The following is a 25,609-nucleotide window of genomic DNA, read 5'->3' as shown; positions in this document are numbered from 1 at the left end:
TACTCTCAGTTCCTCCTCCTCTCACCTCCTCCTCTATCATCCTCTTCCTCTCACATCCGCCCCTCTCACATCCTCTTCATCTCACATCCTTTCTACTCTTCCTCTCACATCCTCCTCACACCTCCTCCTCTCACCTACTCTTCCTCTCACCTCCTTTCTCCTCTCAGCTCCTCCTCCTCTCACCTCCTCCTCCTCTCACATCCTCTTCCTCTCAGCTCCTTTCTCCTCTCAGCTCCTCCTCCTCTCACCTCCTCATCACACTTCCTCCTCTCACCTCCTTTCACCTCCCTTCTCTCACCTCCTCCTCCTCCTCTCACCTCCCTTCTCTCACCCCCTCTTCCTCCTCTCACTTTCTCCTCCTCTCACCTCCCTCCACCTCTCAGCTCCTTACCTCCTCCTCTCAGAGTTCTGTCCCAACATTCCTCTGTGATAGCCAATCCCTGACTTCACTTCCTGGACTAAAGAACGGAAGACGAAGAATTTCCTGAAGGTTCAGACACTCACCTTGTCGCCACGGTGACCCCGATTGCCCTGTCAATCAAAAAACACAGAACTAGATGAAACACACACTTTGCCAACCATCTCTGTCTTTCAGACGTCCACAAAACGATCACAACTCAAGTCTACTACTTCTTCATGAGTAGAAGTACTTTTATGAGTCTGTCTATGAATAGTAATGGTGGGGTTAGATGTAGTATATCTGTAATGGTGAAAGTAGCAGGATTAGTGGTGCTGTGGTCCGTCTGTCTGTCCATCTGGGCTGTGGGTTCACCTTCTGTCCTCTGGTCCCTGGGCATCCCTGGATTCCTCGGGCCCCTGAGGGTCCGGGATGGCCTCGGTCGCCCTGCGGGAGAGAAAGAGAGAGAGAGAGAGAGAGAGAGAGAGAGAGAGAGAGAGAGAGAGAGCTGAAATACAGTCTCCAGAATGTTCTTCAACTGCAAAATAAATATTAAGACTACTCTAATCTCCCAGCTGTGACGTGCAATGTTTTCCTTTTCTTTTGCTTATCAAGACTCCTTCAGTTTGGCAGAAGAAGAAACTTAGTTTTAAGGCTGAACAAAGCATCCCGCTGAGGCTCATGGGAAATGTTGTTTTTTGAATAGTAGAGAAAATCAGTTGAGCATAGTGTTGTATTCGACACCAACGGAAACCAGAATATGAAGAAAAGGCTGATACAGGCTCTGAGAGTATGCTAGGCTGTGAGCTATGTTTGTTTATGACTGTCATAAAGTACATGTAATGTGTGCATGCTCATGTTATTGTATGCTCTTCAGTTTTGTTTGACTCAACAGGTGTGCAGGAATTAGAATATTTGTATTGATGGTCAACCAATAATTATATTAGGAAACATAATACTTACGGCAGTCCCTTCCTCTCCTGGGAATCCTGGATGACCTTTAGGTCCGGGACCCCCCTGAAAACAGACAACACAAACACACAGGCTGTTTATTGTCATGTCCTTCAGTCATTGATGTTACTTCATGTACCACTGTTCTCATGAAAGGGTCTTTTCTCTACTGGCTCTAATCTACCATCTTGTCTTGTGTTTTTGCCACGCTTCAACTGAAATGCCCGGCACCCCTCCCACTAATCCTACAACCCCATTGGCTGGCCGAACCCGGGGCACCCCAGCACCCCCTGTCCACATCTCGCCCCAGCGGCTGTAGAACCATCTTGTCCCAGGAAAGTGTTGGACAGTGAGTTTGCATAAATGTGCATTCAATGTATGTGTTGTTTCTCTTTTGAAGGCTTTTATGTGCATTGCATTGTGACTATGGGCTGTACTATACTGCACCCCCTCCTGACTCTACTATGGGGTCTACTATACTGCGCCCCCTCCTGACTCTACTATGGGCTCTACTATACTGCACCCCCTCCTGACTCTACTATGGGCTCTACTATACTGCACCCCCTCCTGACTCTACTATGGGCTCTACTATACTGCACCCCCTCCTGACTCTACTATGGGCTCTACTCTACTGCACCCCCTCCTGACTCTACTATGGGCTCTACTCTACTGCGCCCTTCCCCTTGACTCTACTATGGGCTCTACTCTACTGCTACCCCTCCCCCCCCCGACTCTACTAAGGACTCTCTGGAGGACCTCTACACTCAGCGCAGCAGGAAGAAGACTAACCGGATTATTAAAGACCCTCATCAACCCAGTAACAAACTGTTTCAGCTGCTCCCGTCTGGTAGACGCTACCATCCGGTCTCGCACCACCAGACTCAGGGACAGTTTCATCCCACGGGCCATAAGACTACTGAACTCCTAAGCTACCTAGCTCACCATTATGACACTTTATAACTTGCCATTTTAGAACTTGCCACTCTATACCAGTCGGCATCTGGATAAACACGTCTGTTTACATTTTACATTTAGGTCCCTGCTCTCCTACTTGTGTTCCTCTTATACACTGACTTTTTATTATTATGTGTTTCTCATATACCTATAACTTCTCTTATATTGCATTGTTGGAGGAGCCCAAGACTAAAGAATTTCATTGCCAGCGACTGCTCTGTAATTGTTGTGCATATGACAATAAAACCATCTTGAATGTTGGAATCTTGAATTACCGTGTCCCCCACTGACTCTACTATGGACTCTACTCCCCTGCCTCTACTGGGCTCGTGTCCCGTAGCTCTCATCCCTCCCCCACTCTCTGAGGCGCCGGTCTCTCCTCCTCCTTTAAGGCCATGGCAGACGTTGCTGCTCAGACGCGTTCCTCCACTGTACTGTCCTCCCAGCAGCCTAGGGATAACCTTAGATAACCTCTCAAACGCTCAGGAAGTAAAACAGAAGCCTGCAGCTGAATGGCTAGAGGGCGAGATGCGTGTGATGGAGGAGGACTGATTCCTGCTGGCCCTGAGGAGAGCCGGGATCGACGTTGGCCGGAGCTAGCATCACCACTCCTAGAGCCTTGTGCCCACAGCAGTGTCACTTCCTAGCCTTAGCTCCGACGGAAAGATATGAAAGCTGTGATAACAAAGAGGGATAGCTGTCAGTGGTTTCATGTTGGAAGATGACGATAATAATCGTATAGTCTCAGTGACTTTGCATCTCGTCCATGACACCATCACTTTTGACCTCATAACTTCATTACATCTTCCCCTAAACACATCATCACCTCTGACCTCATCCCCATTAACGTCAACAACTTTGACATCATAACCTCTGGACTCATCATCAATCTTAGCTCATCCATGACATCAGTAGCTTATGACCTCATGACCTCGAGAGGCCATTCCCCTATGACATCAGTAGCTGATTACTGAGGTGGTGGTGGTCCTTAATGCTCTGATACAGAGATCTGTGTAAGTCTTATACTCATAATAATGACACTGTCTGTGTTGTATATTTAAAGGGTAATGCTGTCAGAATGTGTGAAGCATTAAAACGTCAATAGTTTAGTCTGTCCAGTGCTTCCAGATCTCTGGCGGTGACCTTTCACCTTTGCAGCTGAGGATCCTCGTGAGCCTCGGCTTCCTTCATGTCCCGAACATTTACACATGACACCACAGCACTCTCGCTCGGCCACGGCGTCCTGGACAAGAGAGAGAGAGAGAGGGAGAGGGAGAGGGAGAGGGAGAGGGAGAGGGAGAGGGAGAGGGAGAGAGAGAGAGAGAGAGAGAGAGAGAGAGGGAGAGAGAGAGGAATGAGAATGTGAAATGTACAGTTGTGGAACAAGAATACTTTTAGTTTAGTATAGTTTCGTTTAAGATGGAATAGTTGAGTATAGTTTCAGATGGACTCATGAGCTGTTTAGTTTAGTTTAAGGTGGACTTAGGAATTGGTTAGTTCAGTTTAAGGTTGACTTATGATCTGAATAGTTTCGTTCACTTTAGATTGAGGTGGACTTACGATCTGTTTAGTATAGTTTAGTTTAAGGTGGACTCACAATCTGTTTGAGCAAGGTACTGCCCACGCTCTGCATGCCCACGCTGAGGGGGACCTTGTAGCCGAACCCTCGACCGAACTCCACCATCTGGATCTGGCTGGAGTCACGCACACCGTCCAGCGCCACCGCCAGCAGGGCATTCACCCCTGAGAGACAGACAGGGAGAGAGAGGCAGACAGACAGGGAGAGAGAGGCAGACAGACAGGGAGAGACAGACAGGGAGAGAGAGGCAGACAGACAGGGAGAGGCAGACAGGGAGAGAGAGGCAGACAGACAGGGAGAGACAGACAGGGAGAAAGAGGTAGACATACAGAGAGAGAGAGGCAGACAGACAGGGAGAGAGAAGCAGACAGACAGGGAGAGACAGACAGGAATGACAGGGAGAGAGAGAGAGAGAGAGAGAGAGAGAGAGAGAGAGAGAGAGAGAGAGAGAGAGAGAGCGCAAGATACAGATATATGTAAAGAGGGAGAGGGAGGAACACAGAGAGAAAGACAAATATGCAAACCGGAAAGAGAAGGGAGAATAAAGTCAGGTATAATTGATTCAAATTCTATGTTTTAAAGATGAACTCGCAAGAGATATTTTTGTAGAGTTTGGCGGTTGCAGTAGTCTGCAGCAGTACACAGAGTCCCATGTGCATCCTGGCCTCACCAGACAGACGCAGCAGCTCAGACTGATGCTCTAGCTTCATAACATCTTCATCCAAACCATCTGTGAAGACCAAGAGCACCTGGCACACACACGCACAAACATCCAAAACAAGTTTAGAAGGAAACATTCAACAGACAAACAACTATTGGCCAACCATGACAAGTGTTACCGCTCGCTTCTGCTGTGCAGTACCTTGGCGCCGGCATTGGACTGGGTGTTGAACTTCTCCTGGAAGGAGGTGAGCAGGGCCGTGTTGAAGAAGGTGGTCTCTGACATCTGCAGGTTCATGACCTTGTCCACCACCGCCTCGCTGAACGGCTCAAAGTTGTAATCGTCCAGGGTACGCCCGTCTTCGCCGACCAACCTGAAGGCGATGTTGGGTTTGATGGGCGTGTTCTGGACGCAGCAGAGGCTGTTCAGCGTGGACACATAGTGGAGGATCTCCGGCAGGGCCGCCCGGAGCTTGGGGAACCCGCTGACCAGCAGCTGGGACCCGGAGCGCTGGGACATGTCAAAACCAATGGCCACATCGATACTGCAGGCTGAGTTAGAGAGAGGGGGTGGGAGAGAGAGAGAGAGAGAGAGAGAGAGAGAGAGAGAGAGAGAGAAAGGGAGAGTGGGACAGAGAGAGATGGGTATAGGTGAATCCAAATCTCTCAATGGAACAGTTCCCGGAAACAGACGATTTAAGTTATTTTCATTTCTATCGCGAACCAACAAATACCAAACAGCGAGAAAGACAGAAGAACAGACTTGAAAGGCATGAATGTATTCTCACCAGGTGATGTATGATTTTGGATACCGGGCTCGCACATGGTTTCCACCACCTTCTGCTTGATCTTGGCCAGTGAGCCGAAGTCCCGGACGGTGAAAATGCGGTCTGAGTTGGCTGTGATCTTCTTCAGCTCCAGCTTGTTGACGGCGCCGATGCCGATGACAAAGATCTCGATGCCCATCTCCCGGAGCACCTCGGCCGCCTGCACCACGTTGTCGTTGGATTCGCCGTCCGTCAACAACACCAGGTTCTGGGAGACGCTGCTCTTGATGCGGCTCCCGGCGGACGTCTTGAAGTAACTCTTGATGAAGTCCAGAGCGCGTCCGATCATGGTTCCTTCCTTCTGCTGCACCATGTCCAGGATGTTCTTGGTCACCTCCTCCTCCGTGTTGAACTGGTTCAGGTAGAACTCCTTTTTCGGTTGGCTGCTGAACTGCGCCACGCCCACACGCACCAGGTCCTGGCTGATCTTGAAGCTGCCAACGAGGTTGGTCATGAAGGTCTTCATGGTGCTGTAGTCAGCGTCGGTGATGCTCTCCGATGTGTCGACCAGCAAAACTAGGTCCGCTTTCTCTTTCTTACACACTGGGAACACATGGAGGAACTTAAGGGTCTAGGTCGATGCCCTACCCTGTACTCTGTATACTCTCTATATTCTACTATAGTGTATGCTTTACTCTTTCGTGCATTATACTACACCCTATACTCTACTTTCATCACTATACTATACAATTCTCCACAATATACTAACAATAAAAATGACACTAATCAATAATATACTATGGTGTACTCTACATTGCAGTATTATATTCTGTTCTATTCTGTTCTATTCTGTTCACTGTCACAGTACAACCCCTTGACTATATTACCCTCAATCATTTAGTGACAGACAGACAGACAGACAGACAGACAGACAGACAGACAGACAGACAGACAGACAGACAGACAGACAGACAGACAGACAGACAGACAGACAGACAGACAGACAGACAGACAGACAGACAGACAGACAGACAGACAGACAGACAGACAGACAGACAGACAGACAGACAGACAGACAGACAGACAGTTACCAGGAATGGTGTCGTTGCAGAGGATATGGGAGATGTTTTTGTAAAGGGTGTCCAGGGCCTCAAAGTTGTCCACAAAGAAGACCCTGGAGGGTTCCCCAGCCACGATCTCCAGCTCAGCCTTGTTGGCACCCTCCACTCCGATGCTGTAAATGCTGATGCCCTTCTCACGCAGCGCCACGGATGGAGCCTTCAGGTTGTTTGGGTCGGTGGCGTCGCCATCTGTGATCACCATCAGGATCTGGGGCACCTTGGAGGCCCGGCGGCCGCCATACTTCTCTTCAAAGTACTGCAGTGTGTAGGCCAAGGCCTTGCCTGTGTAGGTGTCTCCGTTCGGGGACTTGAGCGCCTGGATGGCCTTCAACACCTGTCTCTTGGAGGAATACTCTTTGAGGGTGAAATTGGATTCGGCTTCGCTGGAGTAAAGGATGACGCCAAAACGCGTCATATTCACGCCGACGGAGGTCTCGTTTACGATGGACTCCATGAACTTCTGCATGTTCTTGAACTTTTGGTCGGTGATGCTGGTGGAGCCATCAACCAAGAAGATAATGTCTGCCACCTCCGTCTTCTTGCACTCTGAAGGAAGAGACAGAAGAATTCCTCATTGTTCATTGAATTATCATATCGGATTTGGTCGAAGGACTTTGGGGGATATTGTACGTTCATGAAGATATTGACTTTCTGCTTTACCGCTTTAGTACAAATGAAAAACATTTGAAACTCACCAAAATTGTATTCAGTGATAAATCATTAAACTGTTTACTTGAATTTGTATAATTGTAAATGGTTTCTCTGAGGGATATTTGCATATCTACTGGAGTATAATATGCAAGTGTAATTCCTACCACTATATACAGCATCAACCCTAGCGTTGTCTCACCTCTCTCACAGAGACGCAGAGCCAGCTCGCTCTCCAAGTCCTTCAGGGCATCAAAGTCCCTCTTAGTGAACACAAATTCGTCGGTGCCACTGATCTCCAGAAGCTGTGTGGTGTTGGCGTTGACCACACCGATGGAGAAGATGGTCACACCCTTTTGCCTCAACACCTCAGCCGGCCCCTTCACCTGATCCTGGGACTCGCCATCAGTGATCACAATCAGGTTCTGTCTTATCCCTGGACGACCCCCGCTAGCAAGGTCAAAGTACAGGGAGACTTCGGTCAGGGCCTGGCCCGTGTGCGTGCCTCCGCCCAGCTGCTGCATGTCGTCAATATTTTTCCACATGTCTCCTTTGTCGTAGAAGTTATTGAGCTGGAACTCCAGCTTCTGGATGGTGCTGAACTGCATGACTCCCACATGCACCATTTCCTGTCCAACCTGAGACTTGCCAATCATGGCTTTCATGAAGTCCTTCATCTTCTGGTATTCGTCTGATCGGATGCTTCCAGAGCTGTCGATCAAGAAGAGGAGATCCCCTGGAATGTCCCTGCAGGCTGTGGACAAGAAACACATTTAAAACCTTGCTTTTTTCAAGAACACCAATGACGGAGAACCTAAATTATAACTGGATCAATCCACAACATTGAACCTTTACAAATTCAACAAATGCTGGAATAATAGTCCACTGGCTGTTTCGAAGTACATGGAGAGAAATGTCCTTACCATCTGGTGAACACATGTCAGTGATAATGTCATCCTTGATTGGCTTCAGGGCATCAAAATTATTCACTAAGAAGGTCTTCTTCGGGCTTCCAGAGATCTCATTCAGCTCTTCCTCTTCTGCACTCTTCACTCCGATTGCATAGATGATGACGCCATGGGCTCTCAGATTTCCGGCAGGAACTTTGACCTCGTCAGTTGACTTCCCGTCCGTGATGACTATTAGGTACTCGGGGACTTTGTGCCCACGAGTTTTCACGGCTCTCTCAAACAGGAGCTCCATGAAGGTCAAGCCACGTCCGGTCTCGGTACCGCCGCCGACCTGTCGGATGTCTAACACTGCCTTCTCCAGGGTTTTGCTGTCAGTGTACGTGGTCAGGTCAAACTCTAAGGTGGGAGAGTCTGCATATTTAACAAGACCAATGCGGACGTGGTCTGGGCCAATGCGGAAGGTGTGAAGGAACTCAGTTATGAATTTCTTCATGTCTGTGAAGTCGTTGGGCCAAATACTTCCTGATTGGTCGATCAAAAAGAATATGTCGGCTTCGTCTGTTTGCATACATCCTGGAGAAATAAAACAAAGAATGTTTTAGAATTGATATATTTTTGGACTAATACCATTGCAATAGTGTAGCGAGTTCTCAGATGGTCCTGAAATCCATATCCAACATTATAGATATTCAAGAACTGAAACGTCAACGATAACTTTTAAACTGGAAAAAAGCAGGCCCAAACCTTCTTTGATAAAAGTTCTTCTTGTGTTGATTGTAAAAGAATGATGGAGGATGTTGCTGCACACAATCTTCTCCAGGGTCTTCAACAAGGTCTTCAGCTTGGTGAAACTATCGACAATGAACATATGCTTTTTCGTAGGGTGGGATGCCATCTGCACCAACTGGGTCTTGTTCGCATCTTTGATTCCGATGGCGTAGACCGTGACCCCATCACGACGCAGGTCTGCCGCCTCCTTTTCCACCTCATCCTGAGATTCTCCATCAGTGATCACCACTGCAACCTGCTGGACGCCTTGGCTTCTCCTGCTTCCCCGATTTTTCACAAAGACTTCCTGGCGAGTAAAATTCAGCGCTAGGCCTGTTTTGGTGCCTCCTCCATGGTAGGGCAACATCTTGATGAACTGGAGGATCTCATTTTTGTCATTGAAGGTGTCGAGGAAGACCCGGCCCATAGGCTTGTCATTGTACATGACTATGCCAACCCGTATTCTGTTTGGCTGGACGTCAAGGCGTTCCACCATTTTCTGCAGGAAAGTGCGCATCAACTGAAAGTTGGTACCACCGATACTTCCCGACTCATCCACAATGAAGACGACATCAGCTACTCTTGCCGCTAAACAATCTGTGAAAATAAATGAGGGGGTTAAGACTATGTTAAATCATTTCATAATTTTGAATTTCATCATTTCATAATTAACTGATTCACAAAAACGGATGGAATTAACTCAAACATCCAACATCACATTGACACAATTGACCTCAAGTCACTCATTGACCATTGACCATGATCATTGATAATCATCATCCTCACCTTCAATTACTTCGGCACGCTCTTCCTCAGCCTCAAACGCCGCCTTCAGCACGGGCACGATGTTGGCAGACTGGTAAACGTATGGGGCAGTGGCCACTGTCTTCATCTGGTGCGTCATGCCGGAGCCGAGGCCAATGCCCATCACCGTCACCCCCTCGGACTTCAACAGGCGGGCCGGTTGGTAGACGCTGTCGCTGGAGTTGGCCCCGGACACGACCACCAAGAACTGCCGGAAGCCCAAGTCCTCGCGGCTTCCTGCCCTGGTGCTGAAGAAGTTATTGGCGGCGTAGGTCAGTGCGCCACCCAGGTTGCGCTGCTCGTTGGCCTGGAGACGACGCGCACGAAAACGCCGGACGATGGCGATCAACTCCTCTCTGGTCATGTGCTGGTTGGCTAGGAATTCAACCTTGGTGTCCCGGCCGTACTGGGCCAGGCCGATGCGATGGGCCATATCTCCCACATTGAGCTGGTTGACCAGGCGCACCAGCATTGTCTTGATCAGCTGGAAGTCTGTCGTGCTCAGGCCACTGTCCACCAGGAAGTAGATGTCGGAAAACTTTTGCACCAAGGCTGGAGAAGAAACAAATCGAGTAAAACGGAATGACGGCATCGAAAGAAGTAGTAGTATTGAAAATAGAATCATTAAACATATTCGTATATATATCACTCATTTTGCTACGTTTGGTTATCGATTATGTTTCAAACAAATTTGTGTGAATGATTGCATACTTGTGCGTGTGTGTTTGTGTGTGTGTGTCTGGATCTGAATGCCTGCATGTGTGTGTGTGTGTGTGTGTGTGTGTGTGTGTGTGTGTGTGTGTGTGTGTGTGTGTGTGTGTGTGTGTGTGTGTTTGTGTTCATGCTGGTGTATGTGGCAGAGATTCCACCATACCAGTGTGTTTGTCCTCGACAGACACACAGAGGATCTGCAGCAGCCTGTCGGTCAGCTGCTGGAGGGCCTGGTAGCTGTTGATGCTGAACAGGAAGCGCTCGTGCGGTCGGTTGGCGATGCCTTGCAGCTCTGCCGCATTGGAACCGCCGACGCCGATGGCGAACACGATCACCCCCTTCTGTCGCAGCTGCCGCGCGGGCTCCAGCACGTCGTCCGACGAGTCCCCGTCTGTGATCACCACGGCGATCTGGGGCACGCGCTGTGCGGCGCGACTGCCCCCCTCTGGGGTGAAGAAGGTCTGCTGGAGGAAGGTGATGGCCTGGCCCGTGAAGGTGCCTCCCTGCCGGTGCGGGATCTTGCTCACCTGGTCCAGCAGCGAGGCCTCGTCCATGTGGTCCTTCAGCAGGAACTCCTTGTAGGGCTGGTCGCTGTACTGCGCCACGCCCACACGCACCTTGTCCGCGCCCACATCGAGGTTCTGGATGAACTTCTGGAGGAAGAGGAGCATCTCCTTGAAGCTCTCCGGGCTGATGCTGGAGGAGCCGTCCAACAGGAACACGATGTCCGCCAGTGATGTCCGAGCGCATGCTGGGGTGGAGTAAGTGTCTGAGACGGGAAAGGAATCAGTTATGTAAGTGTTTGCCTTTCCATTTTTTTCCCAGCCAAACACACACCTGTGTGTACTTAAATAAATCTACACATAATGTCTTTCGGTTTATTACTGGATTGCGAAGCTGCAAAGTGAAGTTGAAAATGTTTTACAGTAATGATAAAATAAATTTATCCGTGAGGTGAAAACCAGATGCCTGTTAGAGGGAGTTCATTGAAGCCCTTGCAGGTTGGCCCATCGCGATGTGGAGTTAATCAAAAAGCTGATAAAACATGAAGAACATGACGGTCAGGAGGATTAACTGCTGCCTTTGCGTGCACAAATGAGTTGGCTGGCAACCTTTATGTGTGGGCTTCCCTGTTGATCCTCCCAAAACCAACCTCAACAGAGAGCCAAGACAATATCTCAACCACAGACTGTATTAAAAGTAACTGAGAATTAAAGGTGTCGGAATACTTTTGCACCAAAGCTGGAGAAGAAACAATTCGAGTAAAACGGAATGACGGCATCGAAAGAAGGAGTATTATTGAAAATAGAATCATTACATATATGTATAGATATCATTTGTTTTGCTAAGTTTGGTTGTCGATTATCTATCAAACGAATTTTTGTGAATGATTGCATGCTTGTGCTTGTGTGTTTGTGTGTGTGTGTGTGTGTGTGTGTGTGTGTGTGTGTGTGTGTGTGTGTGTGTGTGTGTGTGTGTGTGTGTGTGTGTGTGTGTGTGTGTGTGTGTGTGTGTGTGTGTGTGTGTGTGTGTGTGTGTCTGGATCGGAATGCCTGCATGTGTGTGGTGTGTGTGTGTGTTTGTGTTCATGCTGGTGCATGTGTACACCGTCTGTATTAGCATCAAAGTTACTAAAAATTAGCGAGACAGAGTAATTGAGGATTAAATCAACAGTGAATCAAAGCGACTGTATTAGAGCCAACGTAACTGAGGATTAAAGAAACAGAGAATCAAAGCGATTGTATGGGAATCAAAATACAGTATGATTATCAAAATCAATCATAATGAAAGGAACTCAGAATCAAAGTCAATATATGAGAATGAAAGTTACTACATGAAAACTATAGTAACTGAGAATTATATTAACTATGAGAAACAATTTAATATGAAAATCTGAGGTACTGTTGTCAAAGTAACTGTATAATAGTCACAGTAAACATATACAAATATATCTGTTTATTTAAATTATTAGTTGATAATGAGTTATTGCATGAGAATTAAAGTAACTGAGAACAAGATAGCTTTAATAGGCACCAAGCAACTGAATATCAGTTGGCTTGATTTCGCTGCTGTTGAACCAATCGCACAGAGCTAGATACGACTTTGTTCGTTTTGTTGACCCTAAAGTTATCTCAGATCCGTTCATAAAACACATCCAGGGCTTGTTAATTCAGGGCTCTAGCCTGATAACAACCCTTCTGTAGGGAAATTACACACAAGGCGTCTTGGGTGGCTGGTTATTGTTAGCCGTCAGCCCATTGACAAATATTATGGTGTGCAGAGATGTGTGTGCATGTGTTGTATATGTTTCAGTGTAAATGATGACCTTGTTGTAAACCCAGAGGACGTACATCGCGTGTAGCATCATGGGTCACATAACTCAACCTCTTGATGAATACCAGATGCATTCAAGTGACATGAGATACCGTAGAGGTTATAGTCGGTTCAAAGCAGCCCTCTATACCTAGCAGAGATCCCTCTTCAAGTTTAATTCTTAAATCCCAACGGGTGTATGGAGTTCGTTCCTTGGCCAACATCATTTACTCTGTAATACCCTTCAGGAACTTCAAACCTAAAAGGTTAACTAACATATTGGTATCATGGGCTAGACTCTGAGCTGATTTTGAGTTGACCCTTTCAACCGTTCACAATACCTTATTCTCATTCGTCAAGCCTGTGTCGACATCCCGGCCTTAAAAACGGTTGTGCGTCTGACTGGAGACAAAGGGCGGCGTTACCTTGCAACACAAGGGAGAGCTGTCCACGTGCCTCCTCCACGCTAGTGCACAGCGTCTGCGCCACACTCAGCGAGATGCCCTGCAGGGCGCCGAAGTCTGACACACTGAACACGTGCTGGAGGTGTGGCGCGCTTGCAATCTCCCGCAGCTGTTCCTCATCGGCGTCCTTGATCCCCACGGCATACAAGATGACGCCCCTTTTCTTCAGCGCCGTGGCCTGCTGCAACACGTCGTCCTGGGACATGCCGTCCGTGATCACGACGGCGACCTGCGGTACGTTGCTCTCAGCGCGACTGCCGGCGGCCGCGGTGAAGTGCTCGGCCAGCAGGAACCCCAGGCCGCGGCCGGTGTTGGTCCCTCCGCCGCGGAACGACAGGCCGCTGATGTACTCCAGGACGCCCTGCTTGTCCTGGAAGGTCTTCAGGTGGAACTCAGTGTGCGGGACGTTGCTGTACTGCACCAGGCCGATGCGCACGTGGTTGGGGCCCACGTCGAAGCCCTGCACCAAGGTCTTCAGGAACTGCCGCACCTGCGCAAAGTTCTCGTTGCCAATGCTGCTGGAGCCGTCCACCATGAACACGATGTCGGCCACTGCCTCTTGAGTGCAGACTGAGATCAGGAGGGAGACCTTTGGTCACTTTTTTGTCAAGGTGTTGCAGGCGCGTCGGGAGGTGTTGACCTCAGGGTGAAGAGGCGGATGCTCCGAGTGATCAGCCGTGAGAGTGGGGTGGTGGGCTTGCACAGGGCTTGTTGTGATGAGGGGACATTCGTGGAATGTGACGTTTCTTAGGGTTGCAAACCGTTGTTTTTTTTAAAGGAGAGGGAGGGTGGTGAGGAGGGAATGTGGGTGGGTGACAGTGACAAATGCAGTTCCCATCGATAGGGGTGGGGGTGTCAGGGTAGCGTGCCGTGAACCGTGCAACAGTGTGTGTAGGACTTTAGGAAGCAGTGCTGGGCTGACATGATGCTCAACTGGGAAGTGTGTTGAAGAGATATCGCTAGCTGGGCGGTAGGAGGTTATCCAAATGCTGCTATAAATCTGGAGGATCTGCTGACAGCTCACCATGCAAACCACTAAAGGCGAGCCCTGTATTTGGCGTCGCACCCTAAGCATTGACATTTAAGAGTTAAGTCTTGCGACATACTCGTGCGATTGGATTTACGGTTGATGATATTTTATTTCAGCAATATATTTTTCAATGTATCAATATCAAGATTACGCCTAGCAACCATATCTGTCTTTCAGTTAAGCGCTTTGAAGAACACTATACTTCTTTGCAGGGCTGAGAGATTTTGCTTGCGTTACAGAAACAAACTTAAGACCTTAGTTTATTAATAAAAAATGTATTTTATAGAAGTGACTGTTCAGAAGCCACGCTACAACGCTTATACCAGGGACCATTGGCTCTGGAATCAGATGAATGTGCTTACATGTATGCGTGTGGATAAAGAAATAAAACTTTGTGCTCAGTGGCATGACATTGATGCCTTTGAAAGAAAACATGGGTACCAAGTTATGCTTGCGTTTGTGTGTGTGTGTGTGTGTGTGTGTGTGTGTGTGTGTGTGTGTGTGTGTGTGTGTGTGTGTGTGTGTGTGTGTGTGTGTGTGTGTGTGTGTGTGTGTGTGTGTGTGTGAGTGTGTGTGTAAATGTGCGTCTGTGTGTTTTATGTCTTTCGGAGGGAGAGATCGAGGCAAGGAGAGGAACAGATGTGAAGTGAGGAAAGATCTAACGCCGGTTGATGGTTCATTCTGCCATGCAGGAGGTGAGGTCATCACGGGCTAATCGCACCCACCTGTTCGCTGGGCGGCGTTGCCATGGAAATACACGGCGGCCGTGATGATGAGGACGAGGAGGAAGACCCGTCTCTCCGCCATGTTCGCAAGTTCCTCTCAAGAACTTCACTTTTCCTGAGAGAGAGATGGAAAGAGAGAGAGACAGAAATATGTGGATAGAGAGAGAGACAGAGAGAAAGAGAGAGAGAGAGAGAGAGAGAGAGAGAGAGAGAGAGAGAGAGAGAGAGAGAGAGAGAGAGAGAGAGAGAGAGAGAGAGAGAGAGAGAGAGAGATGGAAAGAGAGAGCGAGAGAGAGAGATGAAAAGAGAGAGAGAGAGTCAAAGAGAGAGAGAGAGAGAGAGAGAGAGAGAGAGAGAGAGAGAGAGAGAGAGAGAGAGAGAGAGAGAGACAGAGACAGAGAGAGCGACAGAGAGAGAGATGGAAAGAAAGGTAGAGAGAGAGAGACAGAAACAGAGAGAAATATATGGATAGAGAGAGAGAAAGCGAGAAAGAGAGAGAGAGATATTGAGACATATGGAGAAACATGGACACAGGAAATGTATCACCATTCCTGCTGCATCCAATATGACTAGAGAGTCTGTTCTACAATAATTCTTATGACTAGGTATTGTTCATGCATTGCACGTCCCCAAAGAGTGTACACTTGATAATATTATGGGATTGTGGAGCGTAAGGTTGTGCAAGGTGTATGATGTTTATGAAGTGCATTGGAAATACTCACGCAAACGTGCACAAACACAAGCACACACATGAATACAATATGCACACATACACACACTACTAGAACTAAAACCGACAAACACACACCAGCACATACGAGCGCAAACATGCACAAAACACTTATGTCTTCACCTTACTAAAGTTATATTACCTAATCAAGTTTTGGATGGAGATGTGGAAGTGATAAACTCCTTTCTAATTGATTGTATAACTCATCTTCCTCTCTGAATGACATGAATACCACAGGGAGCATGCGCACCAGACCCACTAAATCATCTCTCTCTGCTACGACTTCTGAAGACAGACCCACAACCCCAACACATCTTCATCAGGAATTGGTGTGTCGGTGTGTGTGAGCTCTGTGCGAACCCATGGAACTTTGTTTGTGTATACATGCTTGTATAAGTGAATGTATAGTATTTTGCATTTATATCTGTAAGTGAGTGTTTGTTTATTAGATCAGTGTGTGTGTGTGTGTGTGTGTGTGTGTGTGTGTGTGTGTGTGTGTGTGTGTGTGTGTGTGTGTGTGTGTGTGTGTGTGTGTGTGTGTGTGTGTGTGTGTGTGTGTGTGTTTGTGCATGTTAGTTTGTTGTGGGGACGTGTGGATGTTTTTGTGAATAATTGCGTGCGTCAGTTCATGCTTCCATGTGTGACTGCCTGATGTGTGTTTAATGTGTTGTGTGTGGGTGTGCGTTTAATGGGAACAATGTGGCCGTGACAACTACAATGTTCTCTGGCGACCTTTTGAAGTGGAGAGGGTGGGATTCAATTAATTATTCAGGAAGTAGGATCTGGTTTCTCCTAGGAATGCGACCTACGACCAAAAACCCAAATTCACAATGACCTTCTCAAGCAGCTAGGAGTAACAGTATGTGGAGGTTGGTCGTCGAGGCTCAGAGAGAAACAAAAAAAAAGTCTCCAAAAGTCCACAAATGTTATATAGTAGAGTGGTGCAGACTAAAGTACAGTAGGGTTATACGGTTTATAATAGAGCAACGTAAATTGGGGTATAGAGCATAGTAGAGCAGGATCAAATGTACGGCAGTATCGAGTAGAGTATAGCAGGGTTGAAGTAGTAAGAGTTGAGAAGATCGGAGTAGACAATCACATGATGTAGAACACAGTAGCAGAGAGCAGTAGAGCTTGGCTAAGGTGGTTCCTTAAAAATTTTGTTTTAAACCTTTGGAGGTACCTCAATTTTGTTTGGATTTGTACAGGGTTTATATTTAGACTGGTTTTAAACAGCATATGTCTTTTGGCTCGGTATACATGTTTATTTTGTGACCAAACGTTACCATGAGTTTCTGAACGGTGAGTATAGCATAGAGTAGTGTTTCCAAACCTTCCTGGGGCCCTGACACATCAACAATCCCAAACAGCAATTAAAACAAGCTGCATTATTATATTTAAGATCAAACTTTTTAATCTAAACCTAAGACTGCAACAAACACATTCTATGTATAGAGATGGTTGCTATGATACCATGCAATGCCCACATTAAAAACCGTTGAGGTTTACTAACTGTGATATATGAAGAAGAGTTTCCATGAAGTCCACAAAAGTTATTTGAATTGTAACATTAACTGATAAAGCTAGAAAAAGTAGCTGGCCTGCTACTACACAGCAGCTAAGGTAAAACCTGATGCACTCCCACTTAACTTTGTGAACTTTGTAAACAGCCTATGCACACCAGTTGAACATTGAACATCCGCAGCCACATGCGTAGCATAAATATGAGTCTCCACCTACAGTTCAACACCAGCTGTTTTTGGTCACGTAAATCTACTGGCTAATACGACTGGATAGTTCGGAGGCTGTTTATATCATACACAGTGCTAGGATCCGGTCCAGACAGTGACAAATGTTACAGAGAGAGAGAGGGATTAACGATGGCATGTATGCTACGCTACACAAGCAAGCCAGCTACTGTTGGTGGCTCTCTTCTTCTACAACTTGATCATGATTTGAGTCGCTATTATAGAAAACTGTGCTATGAAACTGTTAAGGGCAACATGAAAATCCAAATCACCCAGTGCAAGATGGCAAGGTTTAACATTCCAATTTTTTGTCTGTAACCAATAGTCAGTAAACATGGCATCATCTGTTTTGAGTCCAGTCCTGAATGACACCCCTCATACATTTTATCTTGCCCTCAAATTATAGTAAACAACTTTAACAAGGACAGATTAGTTCCCCATGTGTTGCACCATCCATTTTGATTAAAAAAATATATTCTTCTTGGCATTCTAAAATCAGACAATGCCTTTACTTTATCTAGTTGGTTCAAGACTCTCTATTCTCCTGTCAGAGTTCTGGACGGTGGAGAACATGGATGAGTTATGGGGTGCTGTGACAGGCATTTTCATAACAACAGTTAAAGGGAGTTTGGCCAGCAGGGTATATGGACGCTAAAAAGGGAAAGTAAGCACTGTCGCCCATCAGATAGTAGTCCTGCTCTCAAGTAGTACCACTATAGCGCACATTAGTAGTCTTTATTATTAGCTCAAGGCTTATGCAAATAAAAAACGCCATGGATATAGAAGTAATTATGGACAGACAGACAGAGAGAGAGACAGACAGACAGACAAACAGACAACAATATTATAATCTACCCTCCATTTTGAACTTAATGTGTGCCAGCAAACAAAGGAATTAAATACTATCCTTACTTCCAAAAACACCTCTGCTGCCTTAACATCCAAGTGTCTATTGATTTTGGACTGTAAGTGTCCCCAGAACAGGAAGTGAAATTGCTCACCAGAGCTAGTGCCCATCTGTCTACGTTTACCTTAAATTATGCAATTTCCTGTGATCTGGATGCTCCAGACGGGTCTAACCAGCACAAAGGAATTTAAAGAAGTGATGTGCCATCCCTCTCTCTCTATCTGTGAGAGTAAAAATTGTTTGTGCATGTTAGTGCTTTGAGAGCTGTACTTTCCTTCCACCCTAAGCTGTTATATCCAGCTTACATCCTCTCTCTCTCTCTCTCTCTCTCTCTCTCTCTCTCTCTCTCTCTCTCTCTCTCTCTCTCTCTCTCTCTCTCTCTCTCTCTCTCTCTCTCTCTCTCTCTCTCTCTCTCTCTGTGTTTCTCTCTGTCTCTCTGTCTCTCTCTCTCTCTCTCTCTCTCTCTCTCTCTGTGTTTCTCTCTGTCTCTCTCTCTCTCTGTCTCTCTGTCTCTGAATTTGCTGAAATGCAGAATATTATTATAAATGACATGAAGATATGAAATTTCATGAAACAGGATGAGCAACACCTGCACCAACTCCGTGGAAACCAGTTGTGTACAACCGGTCTCCACAGAGACATGTAAAGGGTTTAGAACCCCCAACCATTTTTTTCTTCTCAGCGCCAAACCCCGTAAACATTGCTCTTGAAACAATGACGGGATCCAGCGCTGGGTTTGCACAGCTTTACCGTATGTGAACGCGCACAGCCGTGTACATGCACACACGCACGTGTGTGTGTGTGTGTGTGTTTATGTGTGTGTGTGATAGGTCTCTAGCTTGGAAGCAGGTCTGTGTATGTTCACCAGTCACAAAGCGGAGTCCCCTGACCTGAAGGGCCGGGGGGCTCGCTCTAATTGTATCCATCTGAATGTAATCAACGTGAGGCCTAGGAATGAGTGTTGCTCTAAGATGGACTATTGCACGACGTTAGTTTCCCGTTTCTGAGAGACGGATAAAGAGAGCTTGATTTGAAAGTAGGAGTGGGCCCCTGTCGTTGGGAGTCTGGCCTCTTTCAGATCTGAAATGAAGTTGGACCTACAGAGATGGCCGGCTTGGATGGTAATCCATCTGCGGAGATACATATTCCTCAGGCTGTACCTCTTCAAGACTCAACCCCCTCGAGGCTCCATCTCCTCTAGGCTCTACCTCCTCAAGGCTCTCCCTCCACAAGACTCTACCTCATCAAGACTCTATCTCATCAAGGCTCTACCTCCTCAGGCTCTCCCTCCTCAAGAATCGACCTCCTCAACCATCAGCCATGCAGTCTCTTTAGGAAGCGAGAACTGTTAGGGGGCAGACCTTGGCTCTGGGCCACCCAATCTCATCAACAAGGCAAATAATGTTGACCCGGATGGGTTGAGAGATTTCGAGCCCCACATCTTGACGGCACATCTTTGAGAAACAATGGGAACTCTGGTAGGCGTGTGACCTATTCGAGGGCATAGATTCACCCTCTATGGAGCATGCCATTCTTAATGGCAGGGCTTAATGGCAGCCAGTTTATTGGAATAAACTGGGAGACGTGAAAAGCTTACTGGGAGAAATGGAAAAGGATACTGGGATAGGTAGCTTGAGGTAGGTTGACAAGTCCATTCATTCAGGCCAAAGCAAACCGTATTTTATTCCAGAGTTCACAGGCCCAGATTTGACCTGAACAGTACAATAACACGACCAAACACCACCCAACCCAACCTTATCAGGAAAGACCAAAACGGGGCAACAAAAAAGGAAAAATCCTTGAAGGAAACAAAGAAAACCCTTAGAAGAAAGGGGCCCCTAGGCTGGCAGCTTTGCAAGGGGATTGATCCCATGTGGCAAGCAAAGTACCATCGTAAAAAAAAAACACGTTTAAAGGGAGAAACACAAGTGTTGGGTAAAATAAGGTAAACATTTTCCACCACGTCCGTTCAACTTGGTCTTATACATTCTAGAAATGGCACCCTCAGGCTACAATGTTAATTGGTTGAATATGGTATATACACTCATTTCAGGGTTAGGGGTTCGGTTTCCACTGGGGCCACCCATGTTTAGAAATGTCTGCACTCCCTGTATTGTAACTGTGCTGTGTTTTGATTTGAGATAACATCCACCATATGGGTCAAATGTCGCTCACATGACAACAACCAAGGCCATTTGATTTAAATTGGAGGAGAACCATGTGTTCTCCTGACACTCATATGAGCCGATCGGAAAACTTATCAATAAGCTCAGGTGATATGCATTTCGTTGAATCCTTAACATTTCACAGGATCCATTTAAAAAAACAAGTGGGATCCTCGTCATGGCTTGAGGCTAAACAGTATGCATGAGATACAACGACGATTGTCCTCCACCTCTCCATGACTGCTCCAGTCCCTTCTGCAGCTAATCAACCCACGACCTGTTCAGGGTCACTCCGCCCCTGTCCATCAACACAAATACACGTGCTGACACTTTAACGAAAAGCCAAACACCCTCTGAATCCCCAGCTGGTTGGTGTAACCTCCGCTTGTCAAGCACACTTATTCCCCCAACCCACCTCCAAGACCCAAACCCCCATTTGAACCTGGCCTCGGCCTTTGTTGGACGCCATCTCACGTCCTCACAGAACACAAACTCTGCGGATCTCCCTGGTGTTTATAATCCCCTCTTGGTGATAAGTCCTGTTTGAAAGGCGGTTGTTTATGCGTTGGATAATCTAAACACAGATCTGGTATTTAGATGTATAGGAACGAGGGAGGGGCCCGTTCAACTGGCCAACACATGCATACCCCCTTTACTTGCTTCTTTGGTTGTGAAACCCAACACGTGCATATAGCACTCAGTAAAAAAAGTCGAAATAATACACCTTGATTGATTACAGCCTGAGCTTGTATTGCTCACACGGTTCATTTGAATCTCGCTGGGTCTGAAAGAATTGATACAGGTTCAATTTTGTTACAAGAGTCATGACAAATCCTTAAAGCACTTAAGCATCGTTAATCAGAGCACTAGTGTTGAAGTGCTGCTCAATGAATAATCAAATTATGAATTATCTAATCATTGTAGAGAGTAAGGCTTATTTGAGTAAACCTCAGTGAAAGCTTCATGTTTGGAATTTCATCCAAACAAGTTATTGGATGAACTTGCCCATGTTCTCATTATTATGAGCAGAGCGAGCTAGGAGTACATCCCTCTGGAGACCAGTGACACCAGTGCTCTCCCACAGAAAAAACGTTTGGTTTTCTGCTATTCAAATCCATCAGCCACTGGGGTTTGCATTGTAGAATCTAAAGTTGATACCTTCTCTGACTGCAGGACCTGACAGATGGAGCCCTGTAGCTGGTAAGCAACAGCAAGGGTCAAATGCTGATGAACAGAATAACAAATAACACTAATGACAGTCCAAACAAAACCAGGATTGTATACATGATACGTGATACACCTCTTAACGCGATGCAAAAACAGCTTCGCTGTTCTGAGGTATTTTAAAGAGATGAATGAACCAGATCTATGCATTTATATGTTTCTCTTTTAACCAGTCCCTCTGTATTTAATTTCTGTAATGGCTTTCTCCTACTCACAGGTCTCTCAAGGTTTTTTTAAACCAGACCTCAACAGCAACAGCATGATGCATGATGTTGATGATGATGATGTTTTAATGTGGAAAACTTCACTGTTGATTGGTAAACATCTCTCTGCAGATAAGCTTTGAACAGCTTTGACTAACCAGCTCACAGTTCAAATTTACTTTTCAAATATTTTATAGTAACTTAAGTCTTACTTAGCTTTCATAAATGCTGTGTTTTATGCTACTGTTGTATGAAAGCCCATTCCACATCTTTGACCACCCTTTCCATGACGGGAAGGTGTGGTTTTTTGTGCTCCTTCTGAAGGTTTTCATGTCCTTTAAAAAGCGTAGGGTTAAGGGGGTGTTGTATAATTTGGCCTGTGAAGCCATTTGAGACAGTTACTGGTTAAAGGTACTCTGTAAGAATCAGAAATTCATTCTCATGACTCCTTTGGCTGTGAGGGAACTTCAGCCTGCTCGATCTCTTTAATTTAGAGGATAATACAAACTAGGGTTATACAAAGGTTACTATAGGGTTACAGGGTTGCTATACATTTCAACTAGGGCACTTTAAAGAACATTTTAAGACAGGGGTCTCAAACTCGCGGCCCGGAGGCCAATTGAGGCCAGCGGGATGATATTTTGTGGCCCTCTACTTGACATCAAAGTATACTGTTATTGTCAAATGCACATTTATGCCACGCTTTTTTATCACTTGTGATAGGGTGACCAGATGTCCCGGTTTTGCTGGGACAGTCCCAAAGGACGCTAAAATGTCCCGGTTTCCACCAACCACTATGAAATGTCCAGTGTTGTCAGCGATTACATATCACGTGATCTAATTATAGCCCGATCATTAACTTAGATTGGGTCAGTTGTGCTCCTTTTTTCTGTGGAATACATGATGCGGCCCAGCCTGACCCAGACTCTACCTCCGGCGGCCCCCAAGTAAGTTGAGATGGAGGCCCCTGCTTTAAGATGTCCCTGCCTTCCTTTTGCCCAAGAAAACCATCCTGGTTCAAGTGAAATATAAACCAGCCAACTGACTGTTCTCCGCAACAGAGAAAGTCGCTGAACGTATATTTTTTCATATTAAATGACAACATGTAAAACCCTACCCATAGTCCCTTTAAAGCCTATATTAATAAAATAGACTTGTGAGCAAGTGAAGACCCAGGGTATTATTTTTCTAGTTCCAGACCCTAAATACCCACTAACTGTTTCAAAATGTAAGTAAGTAATTTTCTCAGCATTTTCTTGTTGGCAGGACTTTAAAGACAATTTGCCGACCGGATCTGTGTGGTCATAGCAAGCAAACAACACGGCAACTCCCATCATGAATAATGAGAATTGTGTGATTTTTAAAGTCTCTAGATTCAGCTGTTCAAGCTGTTTTGAAAAAAAGAAAGAAATAATGGCTCAGAAATCATCCAAAGAGAACGCCACTTTCCAAATAATTATCAACTTGGTGATGATACTAAGGAGGAAACAATAGACTATAAAATTCAAACTTGAACTTTTATCAGACAACCATTGTTAGTACCAACCTCTACCCATAATGCACGTCGTAGCCACATATGGAAACCACATTGTACAATGCTTTCACGATCAATTGTATTGTCCTGTAGGACATATGGTTCATATAACTGTTTCTAGACCATAATAGTAAATTTTCTCAGCACAAAATATCTGCCTGGAATTGGAGGCATAGCTGGAATACTGCCAAACACTAAAACTACACATCTGAACCTCCAGAGCACAACCAACGGTACATGGTGTCCCCTTTAAAAAGCTGAACCCAAAGATGGAAGAAAATCATGCCATGGTCAACACAATGATTTATTAAATGTATGTACAAAATGTACAACTTTCCTTTTAAATATTGTTAAAACTGAGCTTATATTTTTGCAGCTAGCATGCATTAACAGGGAACAGTATCAGGGATTGTGTTGTCAGTTAACATGCTAGTAAAAAAAGAAAGAAAGAAAATTATAATCAGCTAAAATCCCAGCAAATGGTATTGTTTTAGCCGAATATTCCAGAAACATAGAACATTCATTGTTTTAGTGGCTAATGTGGTATTAGCATGGATTGTTTTAGCTGCTATTATGCTTGTGACAGGGGTATGTGCAGTGCAGGGATGTCAACGACTGCATGTTTTTGCTCCTTCCATTACATGGGTTATCTTTATAGACTAAACATCTGCTCTACAAAGATTGTGGGCGTTTGGGTTCCACAGGCTGCCCAGCCGGTCCAGTGTGTGCGGAATCGTTCTCATCCTCACTGCGTGAAGTCATGATAGAGGGACCTTAATTAACCACAATTCGGTGAGCTGCTCATTATTAATCAGAAGCTGTTTCCAAATCCACTATAGTGACATCACAAGGGGGAGTGTCTACAACCAGATGTTTGAGATAGACTACGAGTTGGTACGGCCCCCGAGAGAGGTGCATGGCAAGTTGATTTAACTATTAGTCCACCTTGTGAAATGGTGAAATTATAGAATCTGGCAAGATAGACATTTGACAGCTGTAGAGACGAAATGCTGAATGTTCAAATATAAAATATTACACTTTGTTAGAGTAGCCTAACTAGCAATATCGGTATTATGAAGGCCTTGCGTGTGCATGACAAAGATGTACGTGTGTGTGTGTGTGTGTGTGTGTGTGTGTGTGTGTGTGTGTGTGTGTGTGTGTGTGTGTGTGTGTGTGTGTGTGTGTGTGTGTGTGTGTGTGTGTGTGTGTGTGTGTGTGTGTGTGTGTGTGTGTGTGTGAGAGAGAGAGAGAGGGAGGGAGAGAGAGAGAGAGAGAGAGAGAGAGAGAGAGAGAGAGAGAGAGAGAGAGAGAGAGAGAGAGAGAGAGAGAGAGAGAGTATTAAGCACCAGAGTCAATTTAGTGTTGGCTCTGGACAGTTTTGTCAACGACTTGATACATTATGTTGAAATGACTTGCAAAGAACCCATCGCAATTAGTTTTACAGTAATTGTCTGGGCTGGTTCTGTCTTTCCCAACACTGATTAAGCGAAATTGAGTCTAACCACAGCATGCCCTAAAGAGGAAACAGATGCAGGAGGGATCTCACAGCCGTGGGGCGCAAGAAACGGCAGATCAAACCATCAGCCTTTGACCAATCTAATCATCTATCGACTGACTTTTCGTTTGTAAAATGTCCAAAGTCCTCCAATTGCTTGTATTCAAATCCATTTTAAATGTTGAATAGACTTTTACCAAAAAATTGCAACAATCAACTACTAATCTCGCTGTGCAACAAAGATCATCGCATAACGGCCAGCAAATCAATCAACACCTCACAAACTGTTTTTTTACTGCAGTGACTCCCGCGATTTTGGAGAATACGGATTAATTATTAAGGTAAAAAAAAACAATTTCAGAACATTCTGATTTGATTGGTGTTAACATTTAGCCAACACAGTAATGTTGTTCATCATATTTGATGATATTGCTGTCTCTTTAGATAAATGAGTGTAGGTAGCCTATATCCTACAAAGTTATTTCTTCCAAATTATCTACCGTTCAATATCACGGGACGGTTAAACCATTAAAAATGTATATCATTATCAATCGTTTGCATCTGGCAGTTTTCACTTATAATCCCAAAGCCTATAAAAAACTAAAAGCGCAGGTTTTGTGGTGAAAAAAAGCTCGATCACTCATGCATTTCGTTAAAGTTTGATCTCATGCATTCATTTCATAGATACAAATCATAAGCTCATTGGGTCCACTTACGGCTTGGTGGGTGTGTGCGTCCTCGTTGCGCGCTGAGCCCGGAGTGCCGTATCTGTCCATGTAAGGGAAGTCCGCAGTATGAGG

At 45.8% G+C, this 25,609-nt stretch overlaps 1 protein-coding gene across 2 annotated transcripts in view; it reads right to left on the bottom strand.

The window, feature by feature from the left end:
• The window catches only part of LOC130391683 (collagen alpha-6(VI) chain-like), a 39,415-nt gene extending 13,806 nt beyond the window's left edge, over nt 1-25,609 (bottom strand). Inside the window, exons 1-17 of one of the 2 annotated variants that reach the window (XM_056601918.1) lie at nt 25,526-25,609; nt 14,804-14,918; nt 13,010-13,618; nt 10,435-11,040; nt 9,543-10,112; nt 8,733-9,353; nt 8,001-8,561; nt 7,280-7,831; nt 6,400-6,975; nt 5,330-5,911; nt 4,744-5,093; nt 4,552-4,630; nt 3,900-4,045; nt 3,453-3,545; nt 1,361-1,414; nt 773-844; nt 505-531 (exon numbers count right to left, since the gene is read on the bottom strand). In XM_056601918.1, coding sequence (XP_056457893.1) covers nt 505-531; nt 773-844; nt 1,361-1,414; nt 3,453-3,545; nt 3,900-4,045; nt 4,552-4,630; nt 4,744-5,093; nt 5,330-5,911; nt 6,400-6,975; nt 7,280-7,831; nt 8,001-8,561; nt 8,733-9,353; nt 9,543-10,112; nt 10,435-11,040; nt 13,010-13,618; nt 14,804-14,885 — 5,580 coding nt within the window. In that variant the 5' untranslated portion in view covers nt 14,886-14,918; nt 25,526-25,609. The remainder of the gene's footprint in view (nt 1-504; nt 532-772; nt 845-1,360; nt 1,415-3,452; nt 3,546-3,899; nt 4,046-4,551; nt 4,631-4,743; nt 5,094-5,329; nt 5,912-6,399; nt 6,976-7,279; nt 7,832-8,000; nt 8,562-8,732; nt 9,354-9,542; nt 10,113-10,434; nt 11,041-13,009; nt 13,619-14,803; nt 14,919-25,525) is intronic. The other variant, XM_056601919.1, reaches the window with a different exon arrangement.

Source organism: Gadus chalcogrammus, chromosome 11 (genome assembly GCF_026213295.1).
Source record: "Gadus chalcogrammus isolate NIFS_2021 chromosome 11, NIFS_Gcha_1.0, whole genome shotgun sequence".
Taxonomy (NCBI): Eukaryota; Metazoa; Chordata; class Actinopteri; order Gadiformes; family Gadidae; genus Gadus; species Gadus chalcogrammus.
This window is presented reverse-complemented; position numbering and strand designations above follow the sequence as displayed.